At 38.9% G+C, this 27,372-nt stretch overlaps 1 protein-coding gene across 1 annotated transcript; it reads left to right on the forward strand.

Annotated features, from left to right (window-relative positions):
* Positions 1-6,009: 6,009 nt before the first annotated feature.
* On the forward strand, positions 6,010-25,993 carry LOC104442613 (senescence-specific cysteine protease SAG12). The gene is given in 5 exon segments (XM_018871998.2): positions 6,010-6,519; positions 6,719-7,070; positions 7,072-7,159; positions 7,162-7,225; positions 25,704-25,993. Coding segments are annotated over 5 exon segments (1,032 nt in total). The 5' UTR covers positions 6,010-6,074; the 3' UTR covers positions 25,787-25,993.
* The last annotated feature ends 1,379 nt before the right edge of the window (positions 25,994-27,372 follow it).

The raw sequence follows: 27,372 nt of genomic DNA on the forward strand, positions 1-27,372 counted from the left end.
GGAAAAAGAAAGAAAAGGAAAGAAATGAAAATGAAAAGAAAAAATAAAATAAAATAAAAATGCAAACAAAAAAATAAAATATTAGTAAAAATTGTCGATATCAACAATTTCATATCAAAATTGATCTAATGAACTCAATTGGCAAAACGTGAAAAGATTTAGGACTCAATTAACATAATTAAAAAGTTAGGACTATATTGACAAAAGTGCAATAGATTTTTGGATTTTTGGACAATTTTCCCCATGTACTCTTTTGACTTGGACTGTTCTATTAGCATTTATTGGCTGAGAATAATGATCTAGATTGATACCCCGTTCTCTCTAGTCAGGAAATGTTTTTGTCCCTATATGTGTGCGTGTGTGTGTGTGACATGGAAGCCATATGGAAATCACGTACATGCCACCCTAGCAAATCAACATTAAGTTAACAAAACTCTGTCCACATCAACTAAGTATTAGGATTTTCAATGGAAAAATTACTTTGCTTGGAATTTTAAAAGTTCAACGGATTTATTAAACAAAAAAAGGTTCATAGATCACATTAAAAATTGAAAAAAAGTTAAGTATCATTATTCCTACTTTTTATGAACAAACTAAATCTAACAAACTAATTTTCCAAACTAGGGGAGTATGTGTGTAATCGAGTTGAGTCAACAACCAATTCGATGCTTGAATCTGACCCAAATCAAATAGTTAAGAGTAGATAATTGAGTTACATAAGTTTTCAATAAGCTTCAGCTCGAATTGATTAGATAACGGCTCTTTCTCAAAACTTAGAGTAAAACTCAAACGGGAAAAGTATCAAAAAAGTCCTAAACCTTTTGTCTTTGTGCCAATTTAGTCCTAAACCTTTTTTTTTGTGCCGATTTAATCCTAAACATTTTTACGTTGTGCCAATTCAGTCATTTCCGGCCAATTTTGGCTGGATTTTGTTGACTAGATGCCGGTCAGTTGACGTGACCCGATCGGCACTGATGTGGATAACTTTTAATAATACTTTAATATTTTAATTTCTTTTTCTTTTTCTTTTTCTCTTCTCCTCTTCTTCCTCTAGCCGGTCGCTGAACCTCGGCGACTCGCCAGAGGCGACGGCCGGCGAGGTCAAGGTTGACCTTGTCAACCACCTCGCCAAAGGCCGCCGAGCCGCCCTCAAGGCCTGGGTGGCGAGGGCGAGCCCCGCTGGCTCAACACGAGGCCAACTCGAGGCCGCCTCCTCGCACCAAGCTGGCGGGGCTCGCCCTCGCCGCCCGGGCCTCAAGGGTGGCCTCGCACCAGGTGGGCGAGACTTGCCCTCGCCGGATCTGGCGAGGTCAAGCCTCGCTGGCCATGGGCAAGGTCGAGCCTCGCTAGCCATGGGCGAGGCTTGACCCTCGCCGATTCGGTGAGGGCAAGCCTCGCCACCCAGGCGCAAGGCCATCCTCACGCGCCACCGGCGAGGTGCCAAGCGAGGTCGATCTCGACCTTGCCGGTTGTCACCTCGGCTGGTCACCGAGGTCCAGGCGACCGGGCTGGAGGAAGAAGAGGAGAAAAAAAAGAAAAAGAAAAAGAAAAAAATAATAAAATTCAAAAATTCAAAAATATTAACATGTTATTTAAAAATGTCCATGACAGCGTCGATCGGACCATGTTAGCCGACCGGTGTCTAGTTAACAAAATCCAGCCAAAGTTTTCCGGAAATGACTAAATTGGCACAACATAAAAAGGTTTAGGTCTAAATCGGCACCAAAAAAAAAAGATTTAGGACTAAATCAGCACAAAAATAAAAGATTTATGACTTTTTTGACACCTTTCCCAATCTCAAACTCTAGCTAGAATCATTAAAATACACTACAATTAAAAAGTAGTAATATATTTATTTAGTTCGTATCTATTAATGTAGTTTTATAATTAAAATACATAAAGATTGAATAACTCGATTAGGCTCGCGAGCTATTATTTTTTAGGTTGAGCTAGACTCGATAAATCAGTATTTAAGCTACTTGAACTCAAAAAGAATCAAGCCGAGCTTGAGTAATCAGCAAGTCGAACTCGAATAGCACGTGAGCTTGACTGAGTTGCATCCTTATCGCCAAACATTGGAATCTAGAAGCTCTTCCCAAACTTAAAACACTCGTTGATATGGCTAGGTCAAGCAAAGTAGGAACTCAGACAATGGCTGTCTAAAGTTGATATTGGTCATAGAATATGATTTCAGCATTAAAGTCTAGTTTTCTTGTTGCGTACCACTAGCCAATCTCAGTATTTATGACTATTTACGTGGCAGCACTTCATTGGCAGAGAATCACACCTTCAAGATTAATAATATTTCATTAGCAGATGCCAACCAAAGATATTTGTTTCACTGAAGAAAGCCAGTTCTTTCCCATAGGAACATGAATCACAATAACTTACACATGATATCTTTGCACTACATAACAATGTTAAATGGGAGCATTTCGATTAATCACCCATCAGTTAAGGCGAACCAGAGTCACTTCAATCACATCCGTGGTATTCATAATTTTTTGCCTAAGACCCGCACACTTGCACCTTAGAATTTTTTTGTTTCGCATGTGAATCTCCTATATTCAGCCCCCTGCCCCTGAATGCAAGTATCCTTCTACAACAATATAAACTCTACTCCATTCTGCACCCTGACTTCGCCAAGTTTGGCAAGAGACAAAACTATGCCCTTCTAACTTCCCATTAATCGCTTTGGCCCAACCAAACTTAGCAAAAGCGCATTATTTGTCACATCGATAGATGAGTCATATGCGACATTCTTGCTTTAAAATATTCACCAGCTACCCATCTATACATATTCGACCTATTCAATCTAATCAACCATTGATTTTGATACCACTTATTGAGAATTAACAACAAAAATCTAAAGTCCTCGACAAAGGGGATCCCTAGGGGAGAACCCAAGCTTGAGCCTGACCTTCACTGAAAAATTTAAGATAATTTCATTATGAACCCAAGCTTGATCCTGGCCTTCACTAAAAAATTTAACAACCTCACATGTGCACCTCAATTTGGAGTTTTATGATGCTTCTAGATTATAGGGCAAATACCAACAAAAAACCCTAAACCATACCCATTGTGACACAAATACCCCTCTCTTTTCTTTTTCTTTTTTTGTGTTGCCTAAAACCATAAACTTGTTCACCGAGATATAAATGCCCCTAACTTGTTTTGTACCATGAAGAATTCCAAACTTATACATCTATGTCATATATATCCCCTATTTCAATTACATCCAAGTTATATTTGTTATATTGGAGGTGCAGACACCTAAAGTTCGAAAACTTAGTATAGTGGGACACTTAAGTATTAAAAGTTTGGAAAAGTACACTTAAGTGTCAAAATCGGAGCAAAATTGATCAATTAAGTGCCAATAGTAAGAAAATCCGGCCAAAATACTAATGTGGAGTTTTTTTGACAAGACAAGTGCAAAATAACATAATTTTCTATGCTAAAGTGGCTAGATAAGTAAAAAACAATATCGTTTTGCATATTGATGTGCCTAGATAAGCCAAAAAAGATGTCGTTTTGCCTTGAATTTGAATTTGAATATAAATATTAATTAAACTAAAGTTAAAACTAAATTATTAAAAAAAAAAAAAGGAAGAAGAAGCCCTTGCACAACACCTTCTGCAACTTTTTTTTTAAGTTTTTAATTTAATTCAATTAATATTTATATTAAAATTCAAATAAGAGGCAAAACGACGTTGTTTTTGTTATTCTCTACTAACTCAACTCTCTTGTGAGCCATGCAGGCAGTTATATTATTAAAAAAATTCCACATACGATTTCTGACACCCGTCATTAGAGTTAGCACTTAAATGTCTCATTTTTCAAAGAAAGTGGCACTTATGTGTATCTTTCTAATTTTGGTGCTTAAATGACTCCCTGTGCCAAGTTTTGGCACTTGCATTATATTTTTATTATCATACTGATATAAGTTCAGATCTTTTTATGACACAAGAAAAAAGTTTAGAGTATTTATGTGACAATAAGCAAGTGTAAAGCTTTTAGTTATACAGAAAAAAAAACGTTTAGGGTAGTTGCATTACAGTGGCCATAATTTGGTTTATTTATTTATTTATTGATTTATTGTTATCTTAACCCTAGATTATAAGTGATTCAACTAGCATTTTTTTTTCCCAAAAATGATAGTAAAATAATGTTAATAAATGATCTTGCCCCGCAAAAGATATCAAGGATGATTATGTTGTCCTCACTAGCAACATAAGTAATTCTCAGTCATTCATGATCGGATGACATTAAGAAAAAGTAGAGTATGCATTAGTGTTGTTGATCAATTAGATTGTGCAATTCACCATAATAGGGAGATTAATAGAGAAATGAAATAACAAGATTAAGGTGGTTCGATTTGAATTACCGAGACCTATGTTTGTGGAGAGAGTGAGAGTGGTAAATCTACCTTGAATAAGGAGGTTACAAGTTTGAAATAAAGCCTCGCTTAACCTCAAGCGCTGAGCTTTCATCGATGTCATTAGGTCCCCATGACTTTTATTGTTTAGCTGGAAGCATGGTATTTCCTTATATTTTAGATTTCCAGTGGTAAGCGGAAGAGTGATCTGCTTATGTTTGACACAATCTTTTATAATGATTTCATGTAAACTCGCAAAAAGAACTGGAGGAACACTCTTAAGAGGTTCTAATGTGTAATCATATAAAAATTGATTTAAACCAGACTTTAGAAAACGTTCCAATTGAAAATGCGATGCGATCTAGGTGCTTGCTCGAGAGGCCGGGGACTCCAATTTATACATTGGATGGCTTCTGGGCATTTCCCTTCGGACACAACACCAAACTCCTATGTACTCTACATTACTTCTCCGATCTTCAATCCTCATGTAATTTATTGAGGTACTTTGATGAGACCAAAGTTTACCTATTTTAAGTTGGGTTTTCTCACCATAAAAACAAATGCTATGAGGATAAAAAGGAGTAACGACATCAGTAACTACTAAACTTTTTTTCCAATATTTAATGGGATCGCTATACTTTTTATTTGTTCAATTTTATCCATAACCTCTTAAAAATCCACTACATGTAGTCCTTCCATAAAGTATATCCACATATCATATGTACCCTTTTGACGTGGACAGCACTATTAGCATTTATTGGCCTCAAATAACGATCTAGACTACTATCTTGTTTTCCCTGGCAAGGAAACCTTTTTGTTCATTTATCCTTGAGATGAATGATAACCCTTCTATTTTAGAAATCAATTTCTATTCTAAAAATAGATTATTTTATTTATACTTCCCAGACGAGTTTTTGAGCAAAAGAATCAGGTAGCATTTGAGTAATCTAAGTCAAACTTGAATAGCTCACGAGCTTGAGTGAGTTACATTCTTATTTCCAAACATAGGAATCTAGAAGCACTTCCCAAACCTAGAAAACACGTTGATATAGTTAAGCAAAATGGGAACTCAGCCAATGGTCGTCCAAAGTTGATATTGGTCATAAAATACGATTTCAGTGTAGAAGTTCAGTTTTCTTGAAGCGCACCACCAGCCAATCTCAGTTATTTATGCTATTTACGTGGCACCAATTCATTGGCAAAGAATCACACCTTCAAGATCAATAATATTTTATTAGCAGATGCTGACCCAAGCTAGTTGTTTTACTGTAGAAAACTAGTAATAACTTGCCGATGATTGGAAGGCAAACATAGATGCAAGTGCACATCCACGTATAACAACGCACAAGCCTCTTAGAACTATAGCACTACATGACAATGTTGAATGGTAGCATTTTGATTAATCACCCATCAGTCAATGACAACCAGAGTCACTTCAATTGCACCCGTGCAATTCAGATGAGGGTGCAATAGCAAGCTTAATTTTTGGGGGTCTAAGTCGCAACAGCTATCCAGGCACAAAGGAGGAGGAGAGGGTCCACTGAAGCATTATCGAGAGAGAGTGAGAGTGACGACAGTTGAGCAGCATTTTGTCTATAAAAACCCAACACACCCATTTGGAGTTCCTCGTGCACAAACTGAAAGTTACGACTCACCAAGTCACTCCAATTGTGTCCTAGACAGTACCCAGAGCACGGCTATGGCCAAACAAAACCAATTTTCATTCCTCACATCAGCTGCTCTTTTGGTCATTATAGTTTCTGTTTCGAAAACGCTTTGTCGCCCTCTTGAAGAGGAACAGTTGTTAAAGCAACATGAGGAGTGGATGGCAATCCACGGGCGTGTCTACAAAGACACCGTCGAAAAGGCAAAACGGTATGAGATATTTAAAGAGAACGTTAAGCGCATCAACGCCTTTAATAATGGTAAGGACGTGGGGTATAAAATGGCTGTGAATAAGTTCGCAGACCTAACCAATGAGGAGTTCCGCGCTTCCTACACCGGCTACAAGAGGAGGCCCACAAGGGTCCTGTCCTCTGGCGAAAAAAAACTGTTCAAGTATGCCAACTTCACCGCCATTCCAGCTACCTTAGACTGGCGAACCAAGAAGGCTGTGACACCTGTTAAGGATCAAGGCGGCTGTGGTGAGTGAAATATCAAAACTTGTCCGGCTAAAATGTCAAAATTCTCATGTCGTACTCAAGCTGTTGAAAAGAGGCAACAGTTGTGCATATAGCAGCTAACAATATTATCTGTAATTCACTGTTACATTCCTTTTACGCCCATCATACTACATGTGTACATATGTCTCTTTGTAATTCATTTTACTGTCTCCTTTTGCAGGAAGTTGTTGGGCATTCTCGGCTGTGGCAGCTATGGAAGGGATTACCATGATCAAGAAAGGGAAGTTGGTGCCACTCTCGGTGCAAGAACTCGTGGATTGTGATGATAACGATGATGGTTGCATGGGCGGGCTCATGGACAGTGCCTTCAAGTTCATTGTAAGCAATGGTGGCCTCACGACTGAGGCGAACTATCCTTACTAGGGAATTGACGGGACCTGCAATACGGCCAAGACGGCAAACCAGGCAGCCTCAATAACTGGGTATCGGGATGTGCCGGCCAACAACGAGAAGGCCCTCTTGTAGGCCGTGGCAAACCAGCCAATCTCGGTGGCAATTGAGGGGGCGGGTATAATTTCCAATTCTACTCAGCGGCGTGTTCACAGGCTCATGTGGGACCGACATCGACCACGCGGTCACGGCAGTCGGGTATGGGAAGACCTCGGCTCTAGCGGGAGCAAGTATTGGCTGATGAAGAATTCGTGGGGCACCGGGTGGGGAGTGAAAGGTGTTGGAGAAATCTTCTTGAAGTGTTTTGAAGTTGACAAAACGTTTCTATCAGTCTAGTCTGAAGGCTTGCACTCATTATTTAAAGTCCGAGACCTCCGGACAGCCAGACTCAAGAATCAAAGTCTATCCTCATTGACAGTCTCTAATCCGTTGAAGAAATGTTATCCAGAACTGGATGTTTCATTAAGGATTTAACCTTATCATCTAAAGAAGATCTCGTGGCTGGAAAAGACGTAACAGAATCCTTTGATTGATCAAGATTGATTCGATGATTGAAGATTCGATGATTATCTAAATATTATTGGAAGGTTCTACTTTTGGAAACCAAGATCCTGATTGTATGGGCGAACAGGATTGATGGGCTATCAACACGTTCCTTTAATAGCTTGAACAATCTTCCTAATTGATTCCATCCAACGGGTAGATTGGAGGAACTCCTTTGGTAAGTGCCAACGGGTATGATGGCATAAAGGAGTATATAAGGAAGACGGTCTTAGTTGTTCAAGGTGTGCGAGATAGAAGAATTCCAAAGTCTGAAGCTCCTTTTTGTTTAGACAATTCCTTTGAGCGAATACTTGTATACAAAAGAGAGTCTATATTTGTGAGAAACCTTGAGGAGGTGTGGTAGAACATCTACACTGTGGAATCAAGGCAAAGCTGTGCTGTAACTTCTCTTTTGATCATAGTGAAATCCAGCCGGTGGGCTGTCAGTGCGGAAGAGTGGACGTAGGCTTGAAATAAGCCGAACCACTATAAATCCTATGTTCAATTTTCTCTTCCTCACTCTCTCTACCTTGATCGTATTTCATTTTGTTAATCAAGAGAGAATTTCCCTTCTATCGTTTGCTAAGAATCGCTTCCGTATTTCGATAAATTGTTTGTGCACCTATTCACCCCCCTTTAGGAGTTTATACTAGCTATCTCAATTGGTATCAGAGCCCGTGTACTCACTTTGTTTGAAGTGTTTTACTTCAGAGTTAAAGATCCATGGCTAGTATGCTAGCACCAGGGCTGATGGAAGGGCAAAGCAATACCAGACCACCCTACTTTGATGGAAAGGATTACAACATCTGGAAAAACAAGATGAAAGCTTTCTTATGATCAAAGGATCCTCTGGAATAGGACGTTGTAAAAAAAGGAATTACTCCTACAGCTGCATCAGTCTCTGAAAGAGGGAAAGAAACTATTGAGACCAGCGGAATGACTCAGGAAGAGATAAACAAGAGACAAGCACTCGATGCAAAATCAATTTACTCTTTATATTGTGCTTTGTCACCAACTGAATATAATAGAATATCTTCTTGTGTTATAGCAAAAGAAGTCTCGGGACAGATTGCATATCACCTATGAAGGAACAGATCGAGTGAAGGAAACCGAAATTAACATTCTTCTCGGTCAATATGAAGCCTTCAAAATGAAACCAGGGAGAATCTATAACCGACATGTTTAGCCGTTTTACAGATATTGTCAATGGTCTTGAGAATCAAGGACAAAAAATTTCTGATCCCATGAAGGTAAACAAGCTACTGCGTGGACTCTCCAAGGATTGGAATCACATAAAGACTTCGATAAGAGAAACGCAAAGAATTATGCCACTATTTGTCGACGAGCTGATTGGAACTCTTCAGTCTTATGAAGTGGAACGGATCAATGAAGATGAAGATCCAAAAGGTAAGAAATCCATTGCATTAAGATCAAATGATGATTCGATGATACAGATTCTGAAGATGATATGGACGATGAGGAGCTTGCTCTCATGATAAGAAGATTCAGAAAACTGAATAGAAAAGGAAGAAGGTTCAACTCAAAGAAACAAAGCTTTCAAAGACAGTAGACCAAGTCTCGTTGATGATGAGGAACCAAATAAAGATGTAGTCTGCTTTGAATGCAAGAAAAAGGGACACATCGGACCCAACCGTCCTCTTCGAAGAAGAAGAAGAGGGAAAAGCTGAAAAATTTCGAAAAGCTCTCAAAGCCGAAACACAGGTGATACGAGTGTGAAGAAAGTGATAATGAATATGCCAATCTATGTCGATGGCACAATCGGACTCGGACTGGATTAGACTGGATCGGACTCGGACAGTGAATTTGAGACAAGTAATTTTAAAATTCCTGTCAAAGTTTCTAAATACATTGATGAACTGTGTTTTAGTCTTAAGACTTCTCTCAAAAGAATTTCCGAACTGAAAAAGGAAAACTCAGCTCTAAAACAAAAGGAAAATGTTTTAGTAGAAAGAGTTAAAAGTCTAGACTTGACTGTTTCCACTCTTAAAGAAAATGAAGATAATCTTTTAAAAGAAAATAATCTTTTAAAAACAGACTTATCAAATATTTCAAAGAAATTTTCAATAGGGTCTGAGAAACTTGAAAAAATTATTTCAGCTCAAAGACTTTACTTCAATAAGTCTGGTCTAGGTATGACAGCAGAAACAATTCCCTTGATTGATTTTCCTAAAGTAAAAGAAAGAATTAAGAAAAGACCCTCGAAAGAGGCTTACAAAAATCATTTCAAGAAAGTTTTTGTAAAACCTGTAGGTAGAAATGCTCTCAGATGTTCAAAGTGCAACAGTCCGGATCACTTTGAAAAAGAGTGTCCTATGGTATGGAAACCTGTTAAGAAAGTATGGGCTAATACTGTTTATCTTACTAACACCAAAGGACCCAAGAAAATTTGGGTACCAAAGAAAGCTTGAGACTTTATTTTAAATGCAGGTCTCCGTCAAGAAAAAGGTAAAGTGGTATCTTGACAGTGGATGTTCAAGACACATGACAGGGAGACTCAAATTGTTTTATAAAGCTTGCTCAAGTAAATGGTGGAAAAGTTTCATTTGGAGGAAACAGCAAATGAAGTATTGTGGGATTTGGAACCGTGAAAATTGGAACTCTCACAATAAGTAATGTTTCCTTAGTGGAAGGACTCAATTACAATCTTCTCAGCATTAGTCAATTGTGTGATACTTTGGTTTCAAGATCTTCTTTCAAGAAGGAACATGTTCGGAATCGGTAAAGACTCTACTCAATCCTTCATGGGTCGAAGACATGGAAATATCTATCTTCTAGATGTGAAACCAAATGAATCGCAATGTCTTATCTCAATTCAAGACGAAGCAAGCTTATGGCACAAAAAGCTTGGTCATGTCAACATGAAGCAATTAGCCAAAATCTCATCAAAATAGCTAGTTCGAGGTCTACCCAAATTGCCATACCAAAAGACTAATCCATGCACTCCATGTATTCTGGGAAAGCAGGTAAGAAATTCATTTAAGCCAATAAATCATGTCTCTACTAATCATGTACTACAGTTGCTGCATATGGATCTCTTCGGACCAACCAGAACTCAGAGTATTGGGGGTAAGAAATATTGCCTAGTAATTGTTGATGATTACTCCCGTTTTACATGGGTATATTTCCTTGCAAGTAAGTCCGAAACCTTTTCGTATTTTGAAAAATTTGCTAAAAAGGTTCAAAATGAAAAAGGATGTGTTATCTCTAGTATAAGAACAGAACGGAGGTGAATTTGAAAATCAAGTTTTACAAAATTTTGTGATGAATCTGGCTTTAAGCATGTGTTCTCCTCTCCATATACTCCTCAGCAAAATGGAGTTGTGGAAAGAAAGAACATATCTCTTCAAGAAATGGCTAGAACTCTTTTAATTGAAAGTAAAATTTCTTCACGATTTTGGGCTGAAGCTGTTTCAACAGCATGCTATATCATCAATAGAGTCTTCTTAAGACCTATTCTACAGAAAACCCCTTATGAGTTATTCAAATATAAGAAGCCTATTGTTTCATACTTTCATGTATTCGGTTGCAAATGTTTTATATTGAAAAATGCAAAAGATCGAGTTGGAAAGTTTGAAGAAAGATCAGATGAAGGTATCTTCCTTGGATATTCTACATCAAGCAAAGTGTTGGAGAAATCTTTCCAGAATATTTTGAAGGCGACAAAACATTTCTATCGGTCTAAGTCGGATATCGATAGTTAAAGTCTCAAGAATTTATAGTCTCAAGACTTTGTTATCTCAAGACTCAAGACTCAAGACTCAAGACTCAAAATTATTCTCACTGACAGTCTTTCTAATCCAGTGTTGAAGGAAATCCAAAGTCGAGGTTTATGGTTGAGGATTTGATTCTATCCTCTGGAATAGATTCTTTGGTTGGATAATCATTTCGAATTCTTTAATTCTTATCTAAGATCAATTGAAGATCCGATGGTCGACGAAATAATCTTGGATTATTCTATTCTTGAAACCGAGATCCCGATTGTATGGGCGAACGAGTTGATGGGCTATCATCGATTCCTTAAATAGCTCGGATGATCTTCTTGATTGATTCCGTCCAACGGGTAGATTGGAGGAATTCCTTTGGTAAGTGCCAACGGCTATGATGGCATGAAGGAGTATAAAAGGAAGATGTTCTAGTTGTTTTAAGTGTGTGATCGATAGAAAAATTCCAGTCTCGAAGATCCTTGATTGTTAGTCGAGGCGAGCGAAATTGTACACGAGAGAGTGTTTATACTTGGTAACGCCTTGAGCGAGTGTGGTAGATCATCTACACCTAGAAATCAAGGAAGATCAACACTTAACAACTCTTTGATCATAGTGGAATCCAGCCAATCGGCTGGTCGGTGCGAAAGAGTGGACGTAGGCTTGAATCAAGCCGAACCACTATAAACGAGTGTTCAATTCTCTCTTTCCCTTACTCGGTCTTGCGATTGAATTTTTAACTGTTGCAAATTCTCTAATTGTTTAAATATCGTGCAAGCTTCGAGAAATTTTTTTTTATATACCTATTCACCCCCTCTAGGTACTCGTACTAGCTATTTCAATTGGTATCGAGCCCGTGTTCTTACTTTGTTTGAAGTGTTTTACTTCGAGTAAAAGATCCATGGCTAGTATGCTAGCACCGGGGCTGATGGAGGGGCAAAGCAATACCAGACCTCCCTACTTCGATGGAAAGGATTACAACATCGGAAGAACAAGATGAAAGCTTTCCTACGATCAAAGGATCCTCGGAATGGGACGTAGTGGAAAAAGGAATCACTCCTGCTGCTGCATCAATCACTGAAAGAGGAAAAGAAACCGTTGAAACCAGCGGAATGTCTCAAGAAGAAATAAACAAGAGACAAGCACTCGATGCTAAAGCAATTTATTCTTTATATTGTGCTTTGTCACCAACTGAATATAACAGAATATCTTCTTGTGTCACAGCAAAAGAAGTCAGGGACAGGTTACATATCACTTATGAAGGGACGGATCGAGTGAAGGAGACCGAATTAACATTCTTCTTGGTCAATATGAATCCTTCAAAATGAAACCAGGAGAATCTATAACGACATGTTTAGTCGTTTTACGAGATATTGTCAATGGTCTTGAGAACCAAGGACAAAAATTTCTGATCCCATGAAGGTGAACAAGCTTCTACGTGGACTCTCCAAGGATTGGAATCATATAAAGACTTCAATAAGAGAGACGCAAAGAATCATGCCATTATCTCGTAGACGAACGATTGGAACTCTTCGATCTTACGAAGTGGAACAGAATTAATGAAGACGAAGATCCAAGAGGTAAGAAATCTATTGCACTAAAATCAAATGATGATTCGATGATGCAGATTCGAAGATGATATGGATGATGAGGAGCTCGCCCTCATGATAAGAAGATTCAGAAAACTGAATAGAAAAGGCGAAGGTTCATCCCAAAGAAACAAAGTTCTCGAGACAGCGAGACCAAGTCTGTTGATGATGAGAACCAAACAAAGAAGTAGTTTGCTTCGAATGTAAAAAGAAGGGACACATCGGACCCAACTGTCCTCTTCTGAAAAGAAAAGAGGAAAAGCTGAGAAATTTCGAAAAGCTCTTAAAGCCGAAACACGGAGCGATACGAGTGTGAAGAGAGTGATGAGGAATATGCCAACTGTGTCTAATGGCGCAATCGGACTCGGACTGGGATCGGACTCGGACCGGTGAATTTGAGGTCTCTGTCAAAAAGAAGGTAAAGTGGTATCTTGACAGCGGATGCTCAAGACACATGACAGGAGACTCAAAATGTTTCATAAAGCTTATTAAAGTAAATGGTGGAAAAGTTTCATTCGGAGGAAATAGCAAAGGAAGTATTGTGGGATTCGGAATTGCGAAAATTGGAAATCTCACAATAAGCAATGTCTCTCTAGTGGAAGGACTCAACTACAATCTACTCAGCATTAGCCAATTGTGTGATACTGGTTACAAGATCTTCTTTCAAGAAGGCATATGTTACGGAATTAGCAAAGATTCGACTCGATCTTTCATGGGTCGAAGGCATGGAAACATCTACCTCCTTGATGTAAAGCCAAATGAAGAACAATGCTTAATCTCAATTCAAGATGAAGCAATTCTATGGCACAGAAAACTTGGCCATATCAACAAGAAGCAATTAGCCAAAATCTCTTCAAAACAGCTTGTTCGAGGTCTACCTAAACGCCATACCAAAAGTCGACTTATGCACTCCATGCATTACAGGAAAGGTAAGAAATTCATTTAAGCAAATAAATCATGTATCTACTAATCATGTAATACGATTGCTTCATATGGATCTCTTCGGACCAACAAGAACCCGAGCATTGGAGGTAAGAAATATTGTCTAGTAATTGTAGATGATTACTCTCGTTTTACAGGTATATTTTCTTGCAAATAAATCAGAAACCTTTTCGTACTTTGAAAAGTTTGCTAAAAAGGTTCAAAATGAAAAAGGATGTGTTATTTCTAGTATAAGAACAGATCATGGAAGTGAATTTGAAAATCAAGATTTTACGAGATTCCGTGATAAATCTGGTGTTAATCACATGTTTTCCTCTCCGTATACTCGAGCAAAATGGAGTTGTGGAAAGAAAGAATAGATCTCTTCAAGAAATGGCTAGAACACTTTTAATTGAAAGTAAAATTTCTTCACGATTTTGGGCTGAAGTTTGTTTCAACTGCTTGCTATATTATAAATAGAGTCTTTCTAAGACCTATTCTTGACAAAACCCCCTATGAATTGTTCAAAGGTAAGAAGCCTATTGTTTCATACTTTCATGTGTTCGGTTGCAAATGCTTTATTTTGAAAAATGCAAATGATCGAGTTGGTAAGTTTGAAGAAAGATCGAGATGAAGGCATCTTCCTTGGATATTCTACATCAAGCAAAGCCTACGAGTCTACAACAAAAAAGCCGGTCTGTGGAAGAATCAATGAATGTCAAATTCCAAGACTCGGTGCAAGATGAATCCGGCCGGACTCGGTGCACGAAGAGACTGAATCCGCTCTAGATCTTCAAATGTCTACATCTCAAGAAGCATCTCGGATTACGGAAGTCCATCATCAAGACGCTCATGGAGAATCAAATAAAGAAAGAGATCATCAACACAGTAACCGGAAGCACAAATCCAGTCATCCCAAAGATCTTATTATTGGCGAACTTAATGAAGGAATCTGCACCGGATCAAAAAGGCATGAAGAATCTAGTCTTGTGGCTCTCATCTCGAAATTGAACCAAAAAGCATAGAAGAAGCTTTATCGATGAAAGCTGGATCGAAGCTATGCAAGAAGAGCTTAGACAGTTCAAAATCAATGATGTCGGGAATTGACATCTAAACCAAAAGGTAAAACTGTTATTGGAACCAAATGGGTATTCGGGAACAAAATGAACGAAAAGGAAAAGTCGTACGAAACAAAGCAAGACTCGTGGCCAAAGGGTATACGCAAGAAGAAGGAATAGACTATGACGAGACTTACGCACCCGTTGCAAGGTTAGAAGCTATTCGTCTATTACTTGCGTTTGCTTGTTACAAAAATTTCAGGTTATTCCAAATGGACGTCAAAAGTGCTTTCCTAAATGGATTTATCCATGAGGAAGTTTATGTGGAACAACCGCCTGGATTTGAAGACCCAAAGAAGCCAAACTCAGTCTTCAGATTGAAAAAGGCTCTGTATGGTCTAAAGCAAGCACCTCGAGCTTGGTACGACAGACTAAGTAAGTTTTTATTACAAAATGGTTTTGTCAAAGGTAAAGTAGATACTACTTTGTTTATCAAAAAGGAAAACAAAAACTTTTTACTTGTTCAAATATATGTTGATGACATTATTTTTGGATCCTCTAATGAAAGTCTTTGCAAGAAATTTTCTAAGTCTATGCGGGATGAATTTGAAATGAGTATGATGGGAGAGTTAACATTCTTTCTTGGACTCCAAGTGAAACAAATGAAGGAAGGAACTTTCATCCATCAAGAAAAATATGCGAATGATCTTGTCAAAAGGTTTGGATTGGAAAAATGCAAAAAGATCGACATACCAATGTCATGTTCTCGGAAGATAGACAAGGATGAAGAAGGGAAGAAAGTAGATCAAAAAGCTGTACGGGGAGCATGATCGGTTCACTTCTTTATCTTACTGCTTCTAGACCTGATATTTTGTTTAGTGTTTGTATCTGTGCTAGGTTTCAATCGGATCCTAGAGAATCACATCTCATTGCCGTGAAACGAATTATCAAATACGTTGCTTCATCTTCAAGCATCGGTCTTTGGTATCCAAAGAGGGGAGACTTTAATCTTCTAGGATACTCGATGCGGAGATCTGGCCGGTTGCGAGTCGATAGAAAGAGCACTTCGGAACTTGTCAACTACTTGGAAACAGAACGGTGTCTTGGTTTTCGAGGAAGCAAAGCACGTAGCTCTTTCAACGACGAAGCGAGTATGTAGCTCTTGGAAGCTGCTGTTCGCAAATTCTATGGATAAAACAACAGCTACAAGACTTTGGCATTGAAGACTCATGCACGAAATCGATGTGACAACACCGGTGCGATAAATCTCACCAAAAATCCAATCCTTCATTCAAGAGCAAAGCATATTGAGATTCGACATCACTTTATTAGAGATCATATTCAAAATGGAGAAATCTCGATTCAATTTGTTGATTCAAAAAGTCAACTAGCGGACATATTCACAAAGCCTTTGGAGAAGAATCAGTTTGACTTTATCCGCTCGAGACTCAACATTTTGAAGCTTGAAGAAGTTAAAGTCTAGAGACTCACCAACTCTAAGACTCGATCTCTTAGACTCTAAGTCCCGAGACTCGGACATTCATGGCTAAAGACGTAAGTTGTATTTCATCTAAAAGGTACTAATTGTCATTTAGTTATAATTAACTCGAAAAGGTACGATCTTTTGTTTAATAATTTTGGCAGTTATCGATTTTGAAAAGAAGTAATCGTTCACTTTCCTTGCACCGATTGAACTTCCTTTTTCAAAAACTGAGTTATATATATACAGTTTTTCCTTTCCCCAATTTTCAAAACCCTAAAAAGCACTCTCCTCTCGATCTTTGTTTCTACTCTTTGTTCATCGTCGAGAAAGTGGTCATTTTTCTTGGGAAAGCAAGTGAAGGAATCCTCCAATAGACAAAGAAAGATGTCGTCTTCGAGGAAATCATCAAGAATCGCAAACAGGGGACCACAAAGAATGAAGAAGGGACCGACACATTTCGATCTCACGAGGAAGAAGACTTACCAAGTCGGCGACGAGTCCGATTCGCTCTCCTCCACGTCATTCAGCATCTCCTGCCCCACAAAGTGCAAGTCATAATGGAAGAAGAAGAGATAATCGAGGATGCCGACCCGTAAGAGTTCAAAAGCCCTCCTTTTTGTATAATCTTTATCGTGCATTGAAAAGCACAGTACTCCATTGAACTATATAGATGACTTCCTTAAGGACAAAAATTATGGGAATGAGTATCTTTTTCTGAAGAAAATGGAGGAATGGGGAATTGCCCCGAAAGGAAAAGCAGAGGAAGCACTTGCGAACATTCCAAGAGATCCTCGTATGCCGGGACAAAATCGATTGACGGGAACGATGATGACAAAATGTTCCTTGAATTTAAACCTAAAATGGGTGTGGCGGCAAAGGTGAAAGGAAATCGGATGGATTTGTTTAAATCCAAGGATCGGGAAAAAGTGTATTACGATCTGTTGAAAAGAGGGGTAATCAACCCTAGAAGTGTCGATTTTGACTTTACGGATTCCATCAACTTGAACCTAAGAGAGAAGTTGAATTTGCTTCAACTTGAGACTTTCGCTCGACTCTACTGAGACGGGTATGATCATCGACCGCTTATTTCTATTCAAATCTTAGCTTTTTGGATGCAAATAGAATTTCATTCAGTGTTCGAGACAAAGTCTATGTGGTAGATGTGAATATGTTGGCGGACATAGTTGGAGTTGAACGGGGACGCTATCTCCCAATCAAAGTCTCACCTGCTCGAACTACTCTGGATCTTGTCAAAGATAGGGATGTAGATAAGAAAATTATCTATTCCAGGATGAATGCCATCAACATTGTGCTTCACAAGATTGTGATCAATTGTCTCAGACCTAAGTCTACTTCAAAGACTTCGTGTCTCTTTACGAAGCAAAGTTGATGTATGCGATCAACTCGGGACGGAAGTTTTCTCTCCCGCACACTATTCTTTTCCATATGTACGGAAGCGGTGTCAAAAGACAAAGGACAATTGCCTTATCACAGTGCAGTGACCAAGATCTTGGACATCTGAATATTGAACGCCACATACTTTTTGTGTTCGAACGTGTGATAAGATGGTGGTAGGGCTGAAAATGTTAATGAAGATGCGTCTGCAAGAACTCTCTAAGGCAATGGAGAAATTCAAAGTGAAATCTCCAGTCGATGCAGCTTCAAAAGGGAAAGGAAAGAAGGCCATTGGTGCTTCTTCGAAAAAGGAAAAGAACTCTTATCCGGAGGATGAGGATGAGGATGAAGATGATGAAGATCCCACTATTCCAGCATGACAAGAACAAGACGTTCTGTGTCTTATCCGACAGAACTTCAGCAGAGCAGAGAAGAAGAAGAACAGAGAGAGAAGGAGAAAGAAGTTGAGGAAGAAAGAGAAGAAGAAGAACAGAGGGAGAAGGAGAAAGAAGTTGAGGAAGAAGGAGAAGAAGAAAAGAACAGTCTGCGATAAATCTGGAGAGAAGGGAAATCAAGAGCATGATCATCACTCTTCCCCTTTCGATGTCCTAGAGACGGGGGAGTTAGCGAGCAAGAGAGGTCTCCACCTCATGCTGCTGAAGATCTAAGACAATCTCCGAGAAGACCCGAAAGAAGTTCGGTCTCTCAATTGCACGAAGAAGATGATACGACGATTCCAAATCTGCCAGACCGTTCAGAAGCGCCATCGTCTGCACACACACCATCTGAGAAAGCCAATGCCAGTACACAGACGGATGATTCTGTAGATCTTCGTAGTATCATGAATATTCTCCTGGAAATGCGTAACCAAATATATATTCTGGACTGTGAAATCCAAGCTTTGAAGCATGCTGGACAAGCATCTTCAGTCTCTCTGGAAGATAAATACAAAGACCTCGCTCTGCAACTTCAAGCCAATGCGAAGAGAGAAGAGGTAGCTCATCTGCGAGAAGATCTGAAGAAGCTCGAAGGAGTAGTCCAGTCCATTGGGGATTTCCAGATCGTGCGCATTCCCAAGCGGACATGACTCCTTTCTCACCCTCTTTTTAATGATGACAAAAAGGGGAGAACCAATTTGAACAAACATTATTTTAAAACTTTATTTGAAGTGACTTTTGTGTTTATGTTTATTTTTGAGTATGACTTGAGAACTTGAACTTGAGTGTTAGACTGAATTGGTTGTGGATTTTGATGCTTGGTTTGGTTGCATTTATATCAAGTATTGTTACATGGTATTACTCATGAAAGACTAACCAATTTGCTGTGGATGTAGAGTCTGGTTGTTTATTAATCTTTATGAGTTAGCCATATTGCTTGAGAAATGTTTTTGCAGGTCAAAGTTGTTCAAATCTTCAAGAAAGTTTTGTCACCATAAAAAAGGGGAGATTGTTGGAGAAATCTTTCCGAATATTTTGAAGCGACAAAACATTTCTATCGATCTAAGTCTGGATATCGATAGTTAAAGTCTCAAGAATTTATAGTCTCAAGACTTTGTTATCTCAAGACTCAAGACTCAAGACTCAAGACTCAAGACTCAAAATTATTCTCACGTGCAGTCTTTCTAATCCGGTGTTGAAGGAAATCCAAAGTTGAGGTTTATGGTTGAGGATTTGATTCTATCCTCTGGAATAGATTCTTTGGTTGGATAATCATTTCGAATTCTTTAATTCTTATCTAAGATCAATTGAAGATCCGATGGTCGACGAAATAATCTTGGATTATTCTATTCTTGGAAACCGAGATCCCGATTGTATGGGCGAACGATTGATGGGCTATCATCGATTCCTTAAATAGCTCGGATGATCTTCTTGATTGATTCCGTCAACGGGTAGATTGGAGGAATTCCTTTGGTAAGTGCCAACGGCTATGATGGCATGAAGGAGTATAAAGGAAGATGTTCTAGTTGTTTTAAGTGTGTGATCGATAGAAAAATTCCAGTCGAAGATCCTTGATTGTTAGTCGAGGCGAGCGAAATTGTACACATAGAGTGTTTATACTTGGTAACGCCTTGAGCGAGTGTGGTAGATCATCTACACCTAGAAATCAAGGAAGATCAACACTGTAACAACTCTTTGATCATAGTGGAATCCAGCCAATCGGCTGTCAGTGCAGAAGAGTGGACGTAGGCTTGAATCAAGCCGAACCATTATAAACGAGTGTTCAATTCTCTCTTTCCCTTACTCGGTCTTGCGATTGAATTTTTAACTGTTACAAATTCTCTAATTGTTTAAATATCGTGCAAGCTTCGAGAATTTTTTTTTTTATATACCTATTCACCCCCCCTCTAGGTACTCGTACTAGCTATTTCACAAAGCCTACAGAGTCTATAACAAGAAGAGCCAGTTTGTGGAGGAGTCAATGAATGTCAAATTTCAAGACTCAACGCAAGATGAATCTAGTCAGACTCATCAAGAAGAGTCTGAACCTGCTCCAGATCCTCCAAAGTCTACAACTCAAGAAGCATCTCAGACTCTGGAAAACCAGCATCAGGTTGTTCGTGAAGATCTAAACAAAGAGAGAGATCATTAACCAGATACATCAACAAGTAACTGGAAGCACAAGTCTAGTCATCCCAAAGATCTTATTATTGGTGAAATTAATGAAGGAATTCACACCAGATCAAAAAGGCGAGAAGAGTCTAGTGTTGTGGCTCTCATTTCTGAAATTGAACCAAAGAGCATAGAAGAAGCTTTATCTGATGAAAGCTGGATTGAAGCTATGCAAGAAGAGCTCGAGCAGTTCAACATTAATGATGTCAGGGAATTGACATCCAAACCAAAAGGTAAAACTGTTATTGGAGCTAAATGGGTGTTCGAAACAAGATGAATGAGAAAGGAAAAGTCGTAGGAAACAAAGCAAGACTCATGGCCAAGGGATATACGCAAGAAGAAGGAATAGACTATGATGAGACTTACGCTCCAAAAGTAGCAAGGTTAGAAGCTATTCGACTATTACTTGCGTTTGCTTGTTATAAGAATTTCAGGTTATTCCAAATGGACGTCAAAAGCGCCTTACTAAATGGATTTATCCATGAGGAAGTTTATGTGGAACAACCACCAGGGTTTGAAGACCTAAAGAAGCCGGACTCGGTCTTGGGAAAAAGGCTTTGTATGGTTTAAAGCAAGCACCTCGGGCTTGGTACGACAGATTAAGTAAGTTCTTAATACAAAATGGTTTTGTCAAAGGTAAAGTAGATACGACTTTATTTATCAAAAAGGAAAACAAAAGCTTCTTACTTGTCCAAATATATGTGGATGACATTATTTTTGGATCCTCTAATGAAAATCTGTGCAAGAAATTTTCTAAGTCTATGCAGGATGAGTTTGAAATGAGTATGATGGGAGAACTAACATTCTTTCTTGGTCTTCAAGTAAAACAATTGAAGGAATGAACTTTTATTTATCAAGAAAAATATGTTAATAATCTTGTCAAAAGGTTTGGACTGGAAAAGTGCAAAAAGACCGACATACCAATGTCAAGTTCTTTAAAGATAGACAAAGATGAAGAAGGGAAGAAAGTTGATCAAAAGCTGTTCAGGAGCATCATTAGATCACTTCTTTATCTTACTGCTTCTAGACCTGACATTTTGTTGAGTGTTTGCATCTGTGCTAGGTTTCAATCAGATCCTAGAGAATCTCATCTCAGTGCTGCGAAACGCATCATTAAATACGTTGCTTCATCATCAAGCATCGGTCTTTGGTGTACTAAGAAGGAGACTTTAATCTTCCGGGGTATTCGAGGCGCAGATCGGCCGGTTGCGAGTTGATAGAAAGAGCACTTCGGGAACTTGCCGGTTGCTTGGAAGCGGGATAGTGTCTTGGTTTTCAAGGAAACAAAGCACTTTGTGTCTCTTTCAACAACGAAGCGAGTATGTAGTTCTTGGAAGCTGCTGTTCGCAAATTCTATGGATAAAACAACAGCTAAGAGACTTTGAAATTGAAGACTCATGCACGGAGATTAATTGCGACAACACCAGCGCTATCAACCTCACCAAAAATCCAATTCTCCATTCAAGAGCAAAGCATATAGAGATTCGACATCACTTTATTAGAGACCATGTTCAAAATGGAGATGTTTCAATTCAATTTGTTGACTCAAAGAATCAACTGGCGAATATATTCACAAAGCCTTTGGAGAAAAATCAATTTGAATCTATACATTCCAGACTCAACATTTTGAGGTATGAGGATATCAAAGTCTAAAGACTTTCAGACTCAGACTTACAAGACTTTATCTAAAAGACAGTCTTGGCACAACCGTCAGACTGTAAGTCTTTCTCTCTCTAATCTTATCTTGAAAAGGTACGATCGTCAGACTGTATTTAAAATTGTTGCTATATTTAATTGACGAAAATATTGCATCGTTTCATTTTCAAAAAGGAAGTTATTTTTGAAATGGCTATTTTTGCGGAAAAAGACAGTTATTTTGAAAAGGTATCTTTTTATTTCCTTTGTGACGGTTCATTTATCCCTCTTTTTAACCAATCGCGCACTGTCGATTCCTCTTCATTTTTACTCTCAAAAACCCTAGAAAGCATCGATCCTCCATTCCTGTTTGTCTTCTTTGTTTAATCTTCAAAAAGTTGTCATCTTTCCTTGGAAAGTCAAGCAAGGAATCTTCCAAAAACTGAGAAAGATGTCATCTTCAAGAAAGTCTTCGAGAATTGCAAGCAGGGGACCACGGCGAATGAGTGAGGGGCCTACGCATTTCGATCTTCTTGAGGAAGAAGTGAATCCAGAATAGCAAGCGAGCCCACAACATTCTCAGCGCGTCATTCTCCACCATCTAGTCCTCAAGGCGTTGTTCATCAACATCGGGGAAGAAATCATCGAGGATGCGGACCCCGTAAGAGTTCAAAAGCCCGCTTTTATTTACAAGCTATATCGTGCCTTAAAAGGAATTCGTACTCCTTTGAACTATGTTGATGACTTTCTTAAAGACAAAGGATATAGGAACGAATATATCTTTCTGCGGAAAATGGAAAGTTTGGGAATTGCTCGTAAAGGGGTGGCTGAGGAAACCCTTGCGAATATCCCAAGTGATCCTCGTGATTGGGGGCCGAATCCTGTAGATGGGAATGATGATGACAATCTGTACAGCCTATTTCAACCAAAAATGGGTATTGCGGCTGAAATTCAAGGAAAAATGGGAGATTTGTTTAGATCGAAGGAACAAAAGGATCTGTACTTGAAATTGCTGAAGCGTGGGATAATAAACCCTAGGAGTGTGGATTTTGATTTTCTGGATGCTGTGAATGTGAACTTGAGGGAAAAGTTCAATCAACTTCAACTTGAAAACTTCTGTTCGACAATACGAGGCTTATGCTGAATTAACTGCATATTTCTATTCAAATCTTAGCTTTTTGGATGCGAATAGATTCTCCTTCAGCGTTAAAGACCAAGATTATGTTGTGGATATGAATATGCTGGCAGATGTGTTAGGAGTTGAAAGAGGAAGATATCAACCAATCAAAGTTTCCATTGCTCGAGCCACACTTGAACTGGTGAAGGACAGGAGAACAGATGAGAAGATCACCTACTTAAGGATGAGTGCTTTCAACATCTTGCTTCACAAGATTGTGATTAATTGCCTCCGACCAAAATCAACCCCCAAGACTGATGTTTCAAGTTCAGAGGCCAAGCTGATGTATGCCATTCTCTTTGGAAAAAGGTTTTCTCTCCCTCACACTTTGTTATGTTTCACATGTATAGAGCAATGATGAAGGACGAGAGGTCAACTCCCTTACCCAAGCCTTGTTACGAAGTTATTCAGACATCTGAATATTCAGCCTCCACAAATCTTTTGTGTTCGACCATGCAATCATATGGTGGTAGGACTGAAAATGGTGACCAAAATGCGTCTGAAGGAACTAAGCAAGGAATTGGAGAAATTCAAGGAGAAGACTCCTGCCAAATCTCATCAAACATCTTCTGCAGCTAAGAGAAAAGGGAAGGAGCCCATGGTTGCTCCATCCAAGAGAAGAAGAGCTCTCCTCGTTGAGGATGAAGATGATAACGAAGACATCACCATCTCTGCAATGGCTTTGAAGAATTTAAGTCGTCCTGTTCCACATAAAGAATCGGAACAAATGACGAAAGAAGCAGAGGAGAAGGAAGAAGAAGAAAGAGAAGCTAATCAAAAAGCAGAGGAAGAAAGACTTGAAAAAGAAAGAAGAGAAGAAGGAGAACCTGAGGAAATCTCTTCTCCACCTGTAGGCATGGAAACAGGGGGAGATCAGGAGAAAGGAGTGAAGTCTTCATATCTTGATGCAAGTGAAGGAGTCAGTCGCTCACCTGCAGACCCAGAGGATGTTTATGCATCTCAATTTCCAGAGGAAGGTCATGAAGCTTCATCGCCAAACCTGCGAGATTATGCTGATCTACCATCGTCTGCATTTACTCCATCAGATCGGGCCGAAGCAAGCACTCAGACAGATAATGCAGCAAATTTTCGCAGAATCATGGATATTCTCTTGGAGATGAAAGGTCAAATTTATGCCTTGGGATGCGAGGTTCAAAAATTGCAGAATGCGGGTCAAGTTTCTTCATGTTCATTGAATGATAAGATCCAAGCCCTCTCTATTCAGATTCAGGCCAATGCCAAGAGTGAGGAGATTGCTCAGCTAAAGGAAGACTTCAAAAGGCTGGAAGGCATCGTTCAGTCTATGGAAGATTTCCAGCTTGTCCGTATTCCCAAGCAATCTTGACTTCATCTCAACCTTTTAATGCTGACAAAAAGGGGGAGAGGTGCAAGATTTGAACATGAATAAAAACTTTCAATCATTAAAACTGTTTGTTGGATTGTTTTGTTGTTTAAACTCTGTTTGACTTTGTTTTGTGTCTGGATGAGAACTGAACTAGACTTGGAATTGACTGCTTCTATTAACGAGTATTGATATCTTATGGATGGCTTTATCATATACTAGACTAACCTATTTTCTGTGGTTGCAGATTCTAATGTTATTCTTTTAGCCATTTATCTCTATAAGATATGCATATGTGTTTGAGAAATGTTTTGCAGGTCAAAGTTATCCAAATCTGCAGGAAAGTTTTGTCACCATCAAAAAGGGGGAGATTGTTGGAGAAATCTTCTTGAAGTGTTTTGAAGTTGACAAAACGTTTCTATCAATCTAGTCTGAAGGCTTGCAGACTTTGTTATTTAAAGTCTGAAGACCTCCGGACAGCCAGACTCAAGAATCAAAGTCTATCCTCATTGACAGTCTCTAATCCGTTGAAGAAAGGTTATCCAGAACTGGATGTTTCGTTAAGGATTTAACCTTATCATCTGGAGAAGATCTCGTGGCTGGAAAAGACGTAACATAATCCTTTGATTGATCAAGATTGATTCGATGATTGAAGATTTGATGATTATCTAAATATTATTGGAAGGTTCTACTTTTGGAAACCAAGATCCTGATTGTATGGGCGAACAGGATTGATGGGCTATCAACACGTTCCTTTAATTCCGTCCAACGGGTAGATTGGAGGAACTCCTTTGGTAAGTGCCAACGGGTATGATAGCATAAAGGAGTATATAAGGAAGACGGTCTTAGTTGTTCAAGGTGTGCGAGATAGAAGAATTCCAAAGTCTGAAGCTCCTTTTTATTTAGACAATTCCTTTGAGCGAATACTTGTATACAAAAGAGAGTCTATATTTGTGAGAAACCTTGAGGAGGTGTGGTAGAACATCTACACTGTGGAATCAAGGCAAAGCTGTGCTGTAACTTCTCTTTTGATCATAGTGAAATCCAGCCGGTGGGCTGTCAGTGTGGAAGAGTGGACGTAGGCTTGAAATAAGCCGAACCACTATAAATCATGTGTTCAATTTTCTCTTCCTCACTCTCTCTACCTTGATCGTATTTCATTTTGTTAATCAAGAGAGAATTTCCCTTCTATCGTTTGCTAAGAATCGCTTCCGTATTTCGATAAATTGTTTGTGCACCTATTCACCCCCCTCTAGGTGTTTATACTAGCTATCTCAAAAGGGTACATGAGGATCCAGAAGGATGTGAGCTCTAAGGCTGGTCTCTGTGGTCTTGCCACGGAAGCTTCTTATCCAACTGCATGAAGAAAGAAGAAGATGAAAAAATAAATTATGAGTCTATATATGTGATAGTGGTTCTCGGGCTCTCTATATGTATGAAATGTAGTCTAGCGTCTCTCTAAAAGAAGCAAGTGTTAAGTGACAGTACGTCACTAGGGTTGATGTGTCCTACAACAGAAACTGAATGTTGAAAGCAAAATTAGGGGCCTGCCAACTAAACTTGGTTCTAGGTGTTCGAATAAATGTGTGGGACAAGATAAAAGAACATAGTCCCGTGAATGAATGGAACAGTTTCATCAGCTTAATTTTATAGTACTGAATTGTCTCAACAATAGGAATTTAGTTATTTCGAGCAATTTTGTCAGCGTCAGCCATTTTGTCTTATGAGAGGCGTGGCCTGTGCGTGGCCAGCACTAGCAAGGACAATTATTTGTAATTTTATTTTTTTCTACTTTCTATCCTTTTTTTTTTTTTTAATCTCGAAGAGCAACCACTTGTGAGGGCCAGCAAGCATGGCCAGTGAGAGCCGTCACCTTGCCCAAATTTGATTTGACTGAACTCAAATTACACATATCCTCATGGATTTGAAGGTTTTCCAATTAATTGAAAGTCTGATCCAAATTGATTTGCATATTTATCGGGTGAAGCTTAAAACCGCTTAATCTGGATCGGGATTGAATTACACCTAGCTCTTATCCATGGTCAATATTCAGCTCGAAGCATGGGGATCTTCTTTCTTCGGACCAGACGTGTTCACCCCCTTGAGATTCATCAGCACCGCCTCTGTGTTTTTATCCTAATGTGAACACCATCCACCTATCGTCCTCCTCACTAGATATTCATTCTTATCGTCAAGCAATAATATCTATGGCTCCTTCTTATGTTTTCACGCACCATCTACATTAAGTTTCAGCCCTCGATGTCCTTTCCCCAATAATCAGCTTCTGAACTCATCTTTACTCTGTTCTCCTCTCTAAACTTGTTCGAAAATTCCATAAACTCCTGTAAAATCAACTTAATTGCTTGTGAAGAATTTGGAATAGCTTGATTGTGTAATATGCTATTCCTATACCACTAAATTCTAGTGCATATAAGGTGAAGAGCTTGCAATCTAAGCCCATTCTTTGTGCAATCCACCCTTGGTCAAGGAACTGGTTTATCATCTCCTCTTGCGTTGTGAAGTTCCAAGCAGATGGTGACACCCCCATGAACTTTGTTTCCATAAAATCTGAATCAAGGGGCATATGCCCAGTTTGGTTTGGTTTTTGGGGAATGTTTTTGGGAAAATACAAATATCTTTGAGCTATAGAGGTTCTCTAAAATGCAAATAGTGTTTGGTAAATTGTAATTTTAAAGTGTATTGAAAAATAACTTTGACTTAAATGTTAATTGGTGAAAATTGCATTTGTAAAGGATTTATTACTAAATAAAAAAAAAGATTTTTTTTTTTTTTGAGTTTAGCCACTGACAACCAAATCTGGCTGCTGAACGGCTAGATCTAGCCACCAAATGGCCTCGCCTAAGGTCACCCACCTCAAGCAAGGCTACCTAAGGTCGCACGATCTAGGCAACACCACCTCAGGTGTTGCCTGGGTCGCATAATTCAAGCC

The sequence above is a fragment of the Eucalyptus grandis genome, chromosome 4, assembly GCF_016545825.1.
Source record: "Eucalyptus grandis isolate ANBG69807.140 chromosome 4, ASM1654582v1, whole genome shotgun sequence".
NCBI classification, from domain to species: Eukaryota; Viridiplantae; Streptophyta; class Magnoliopsida; order Myrtales; family Myrtaceae; genus Eucalyptus; species Eucalyptus grandis.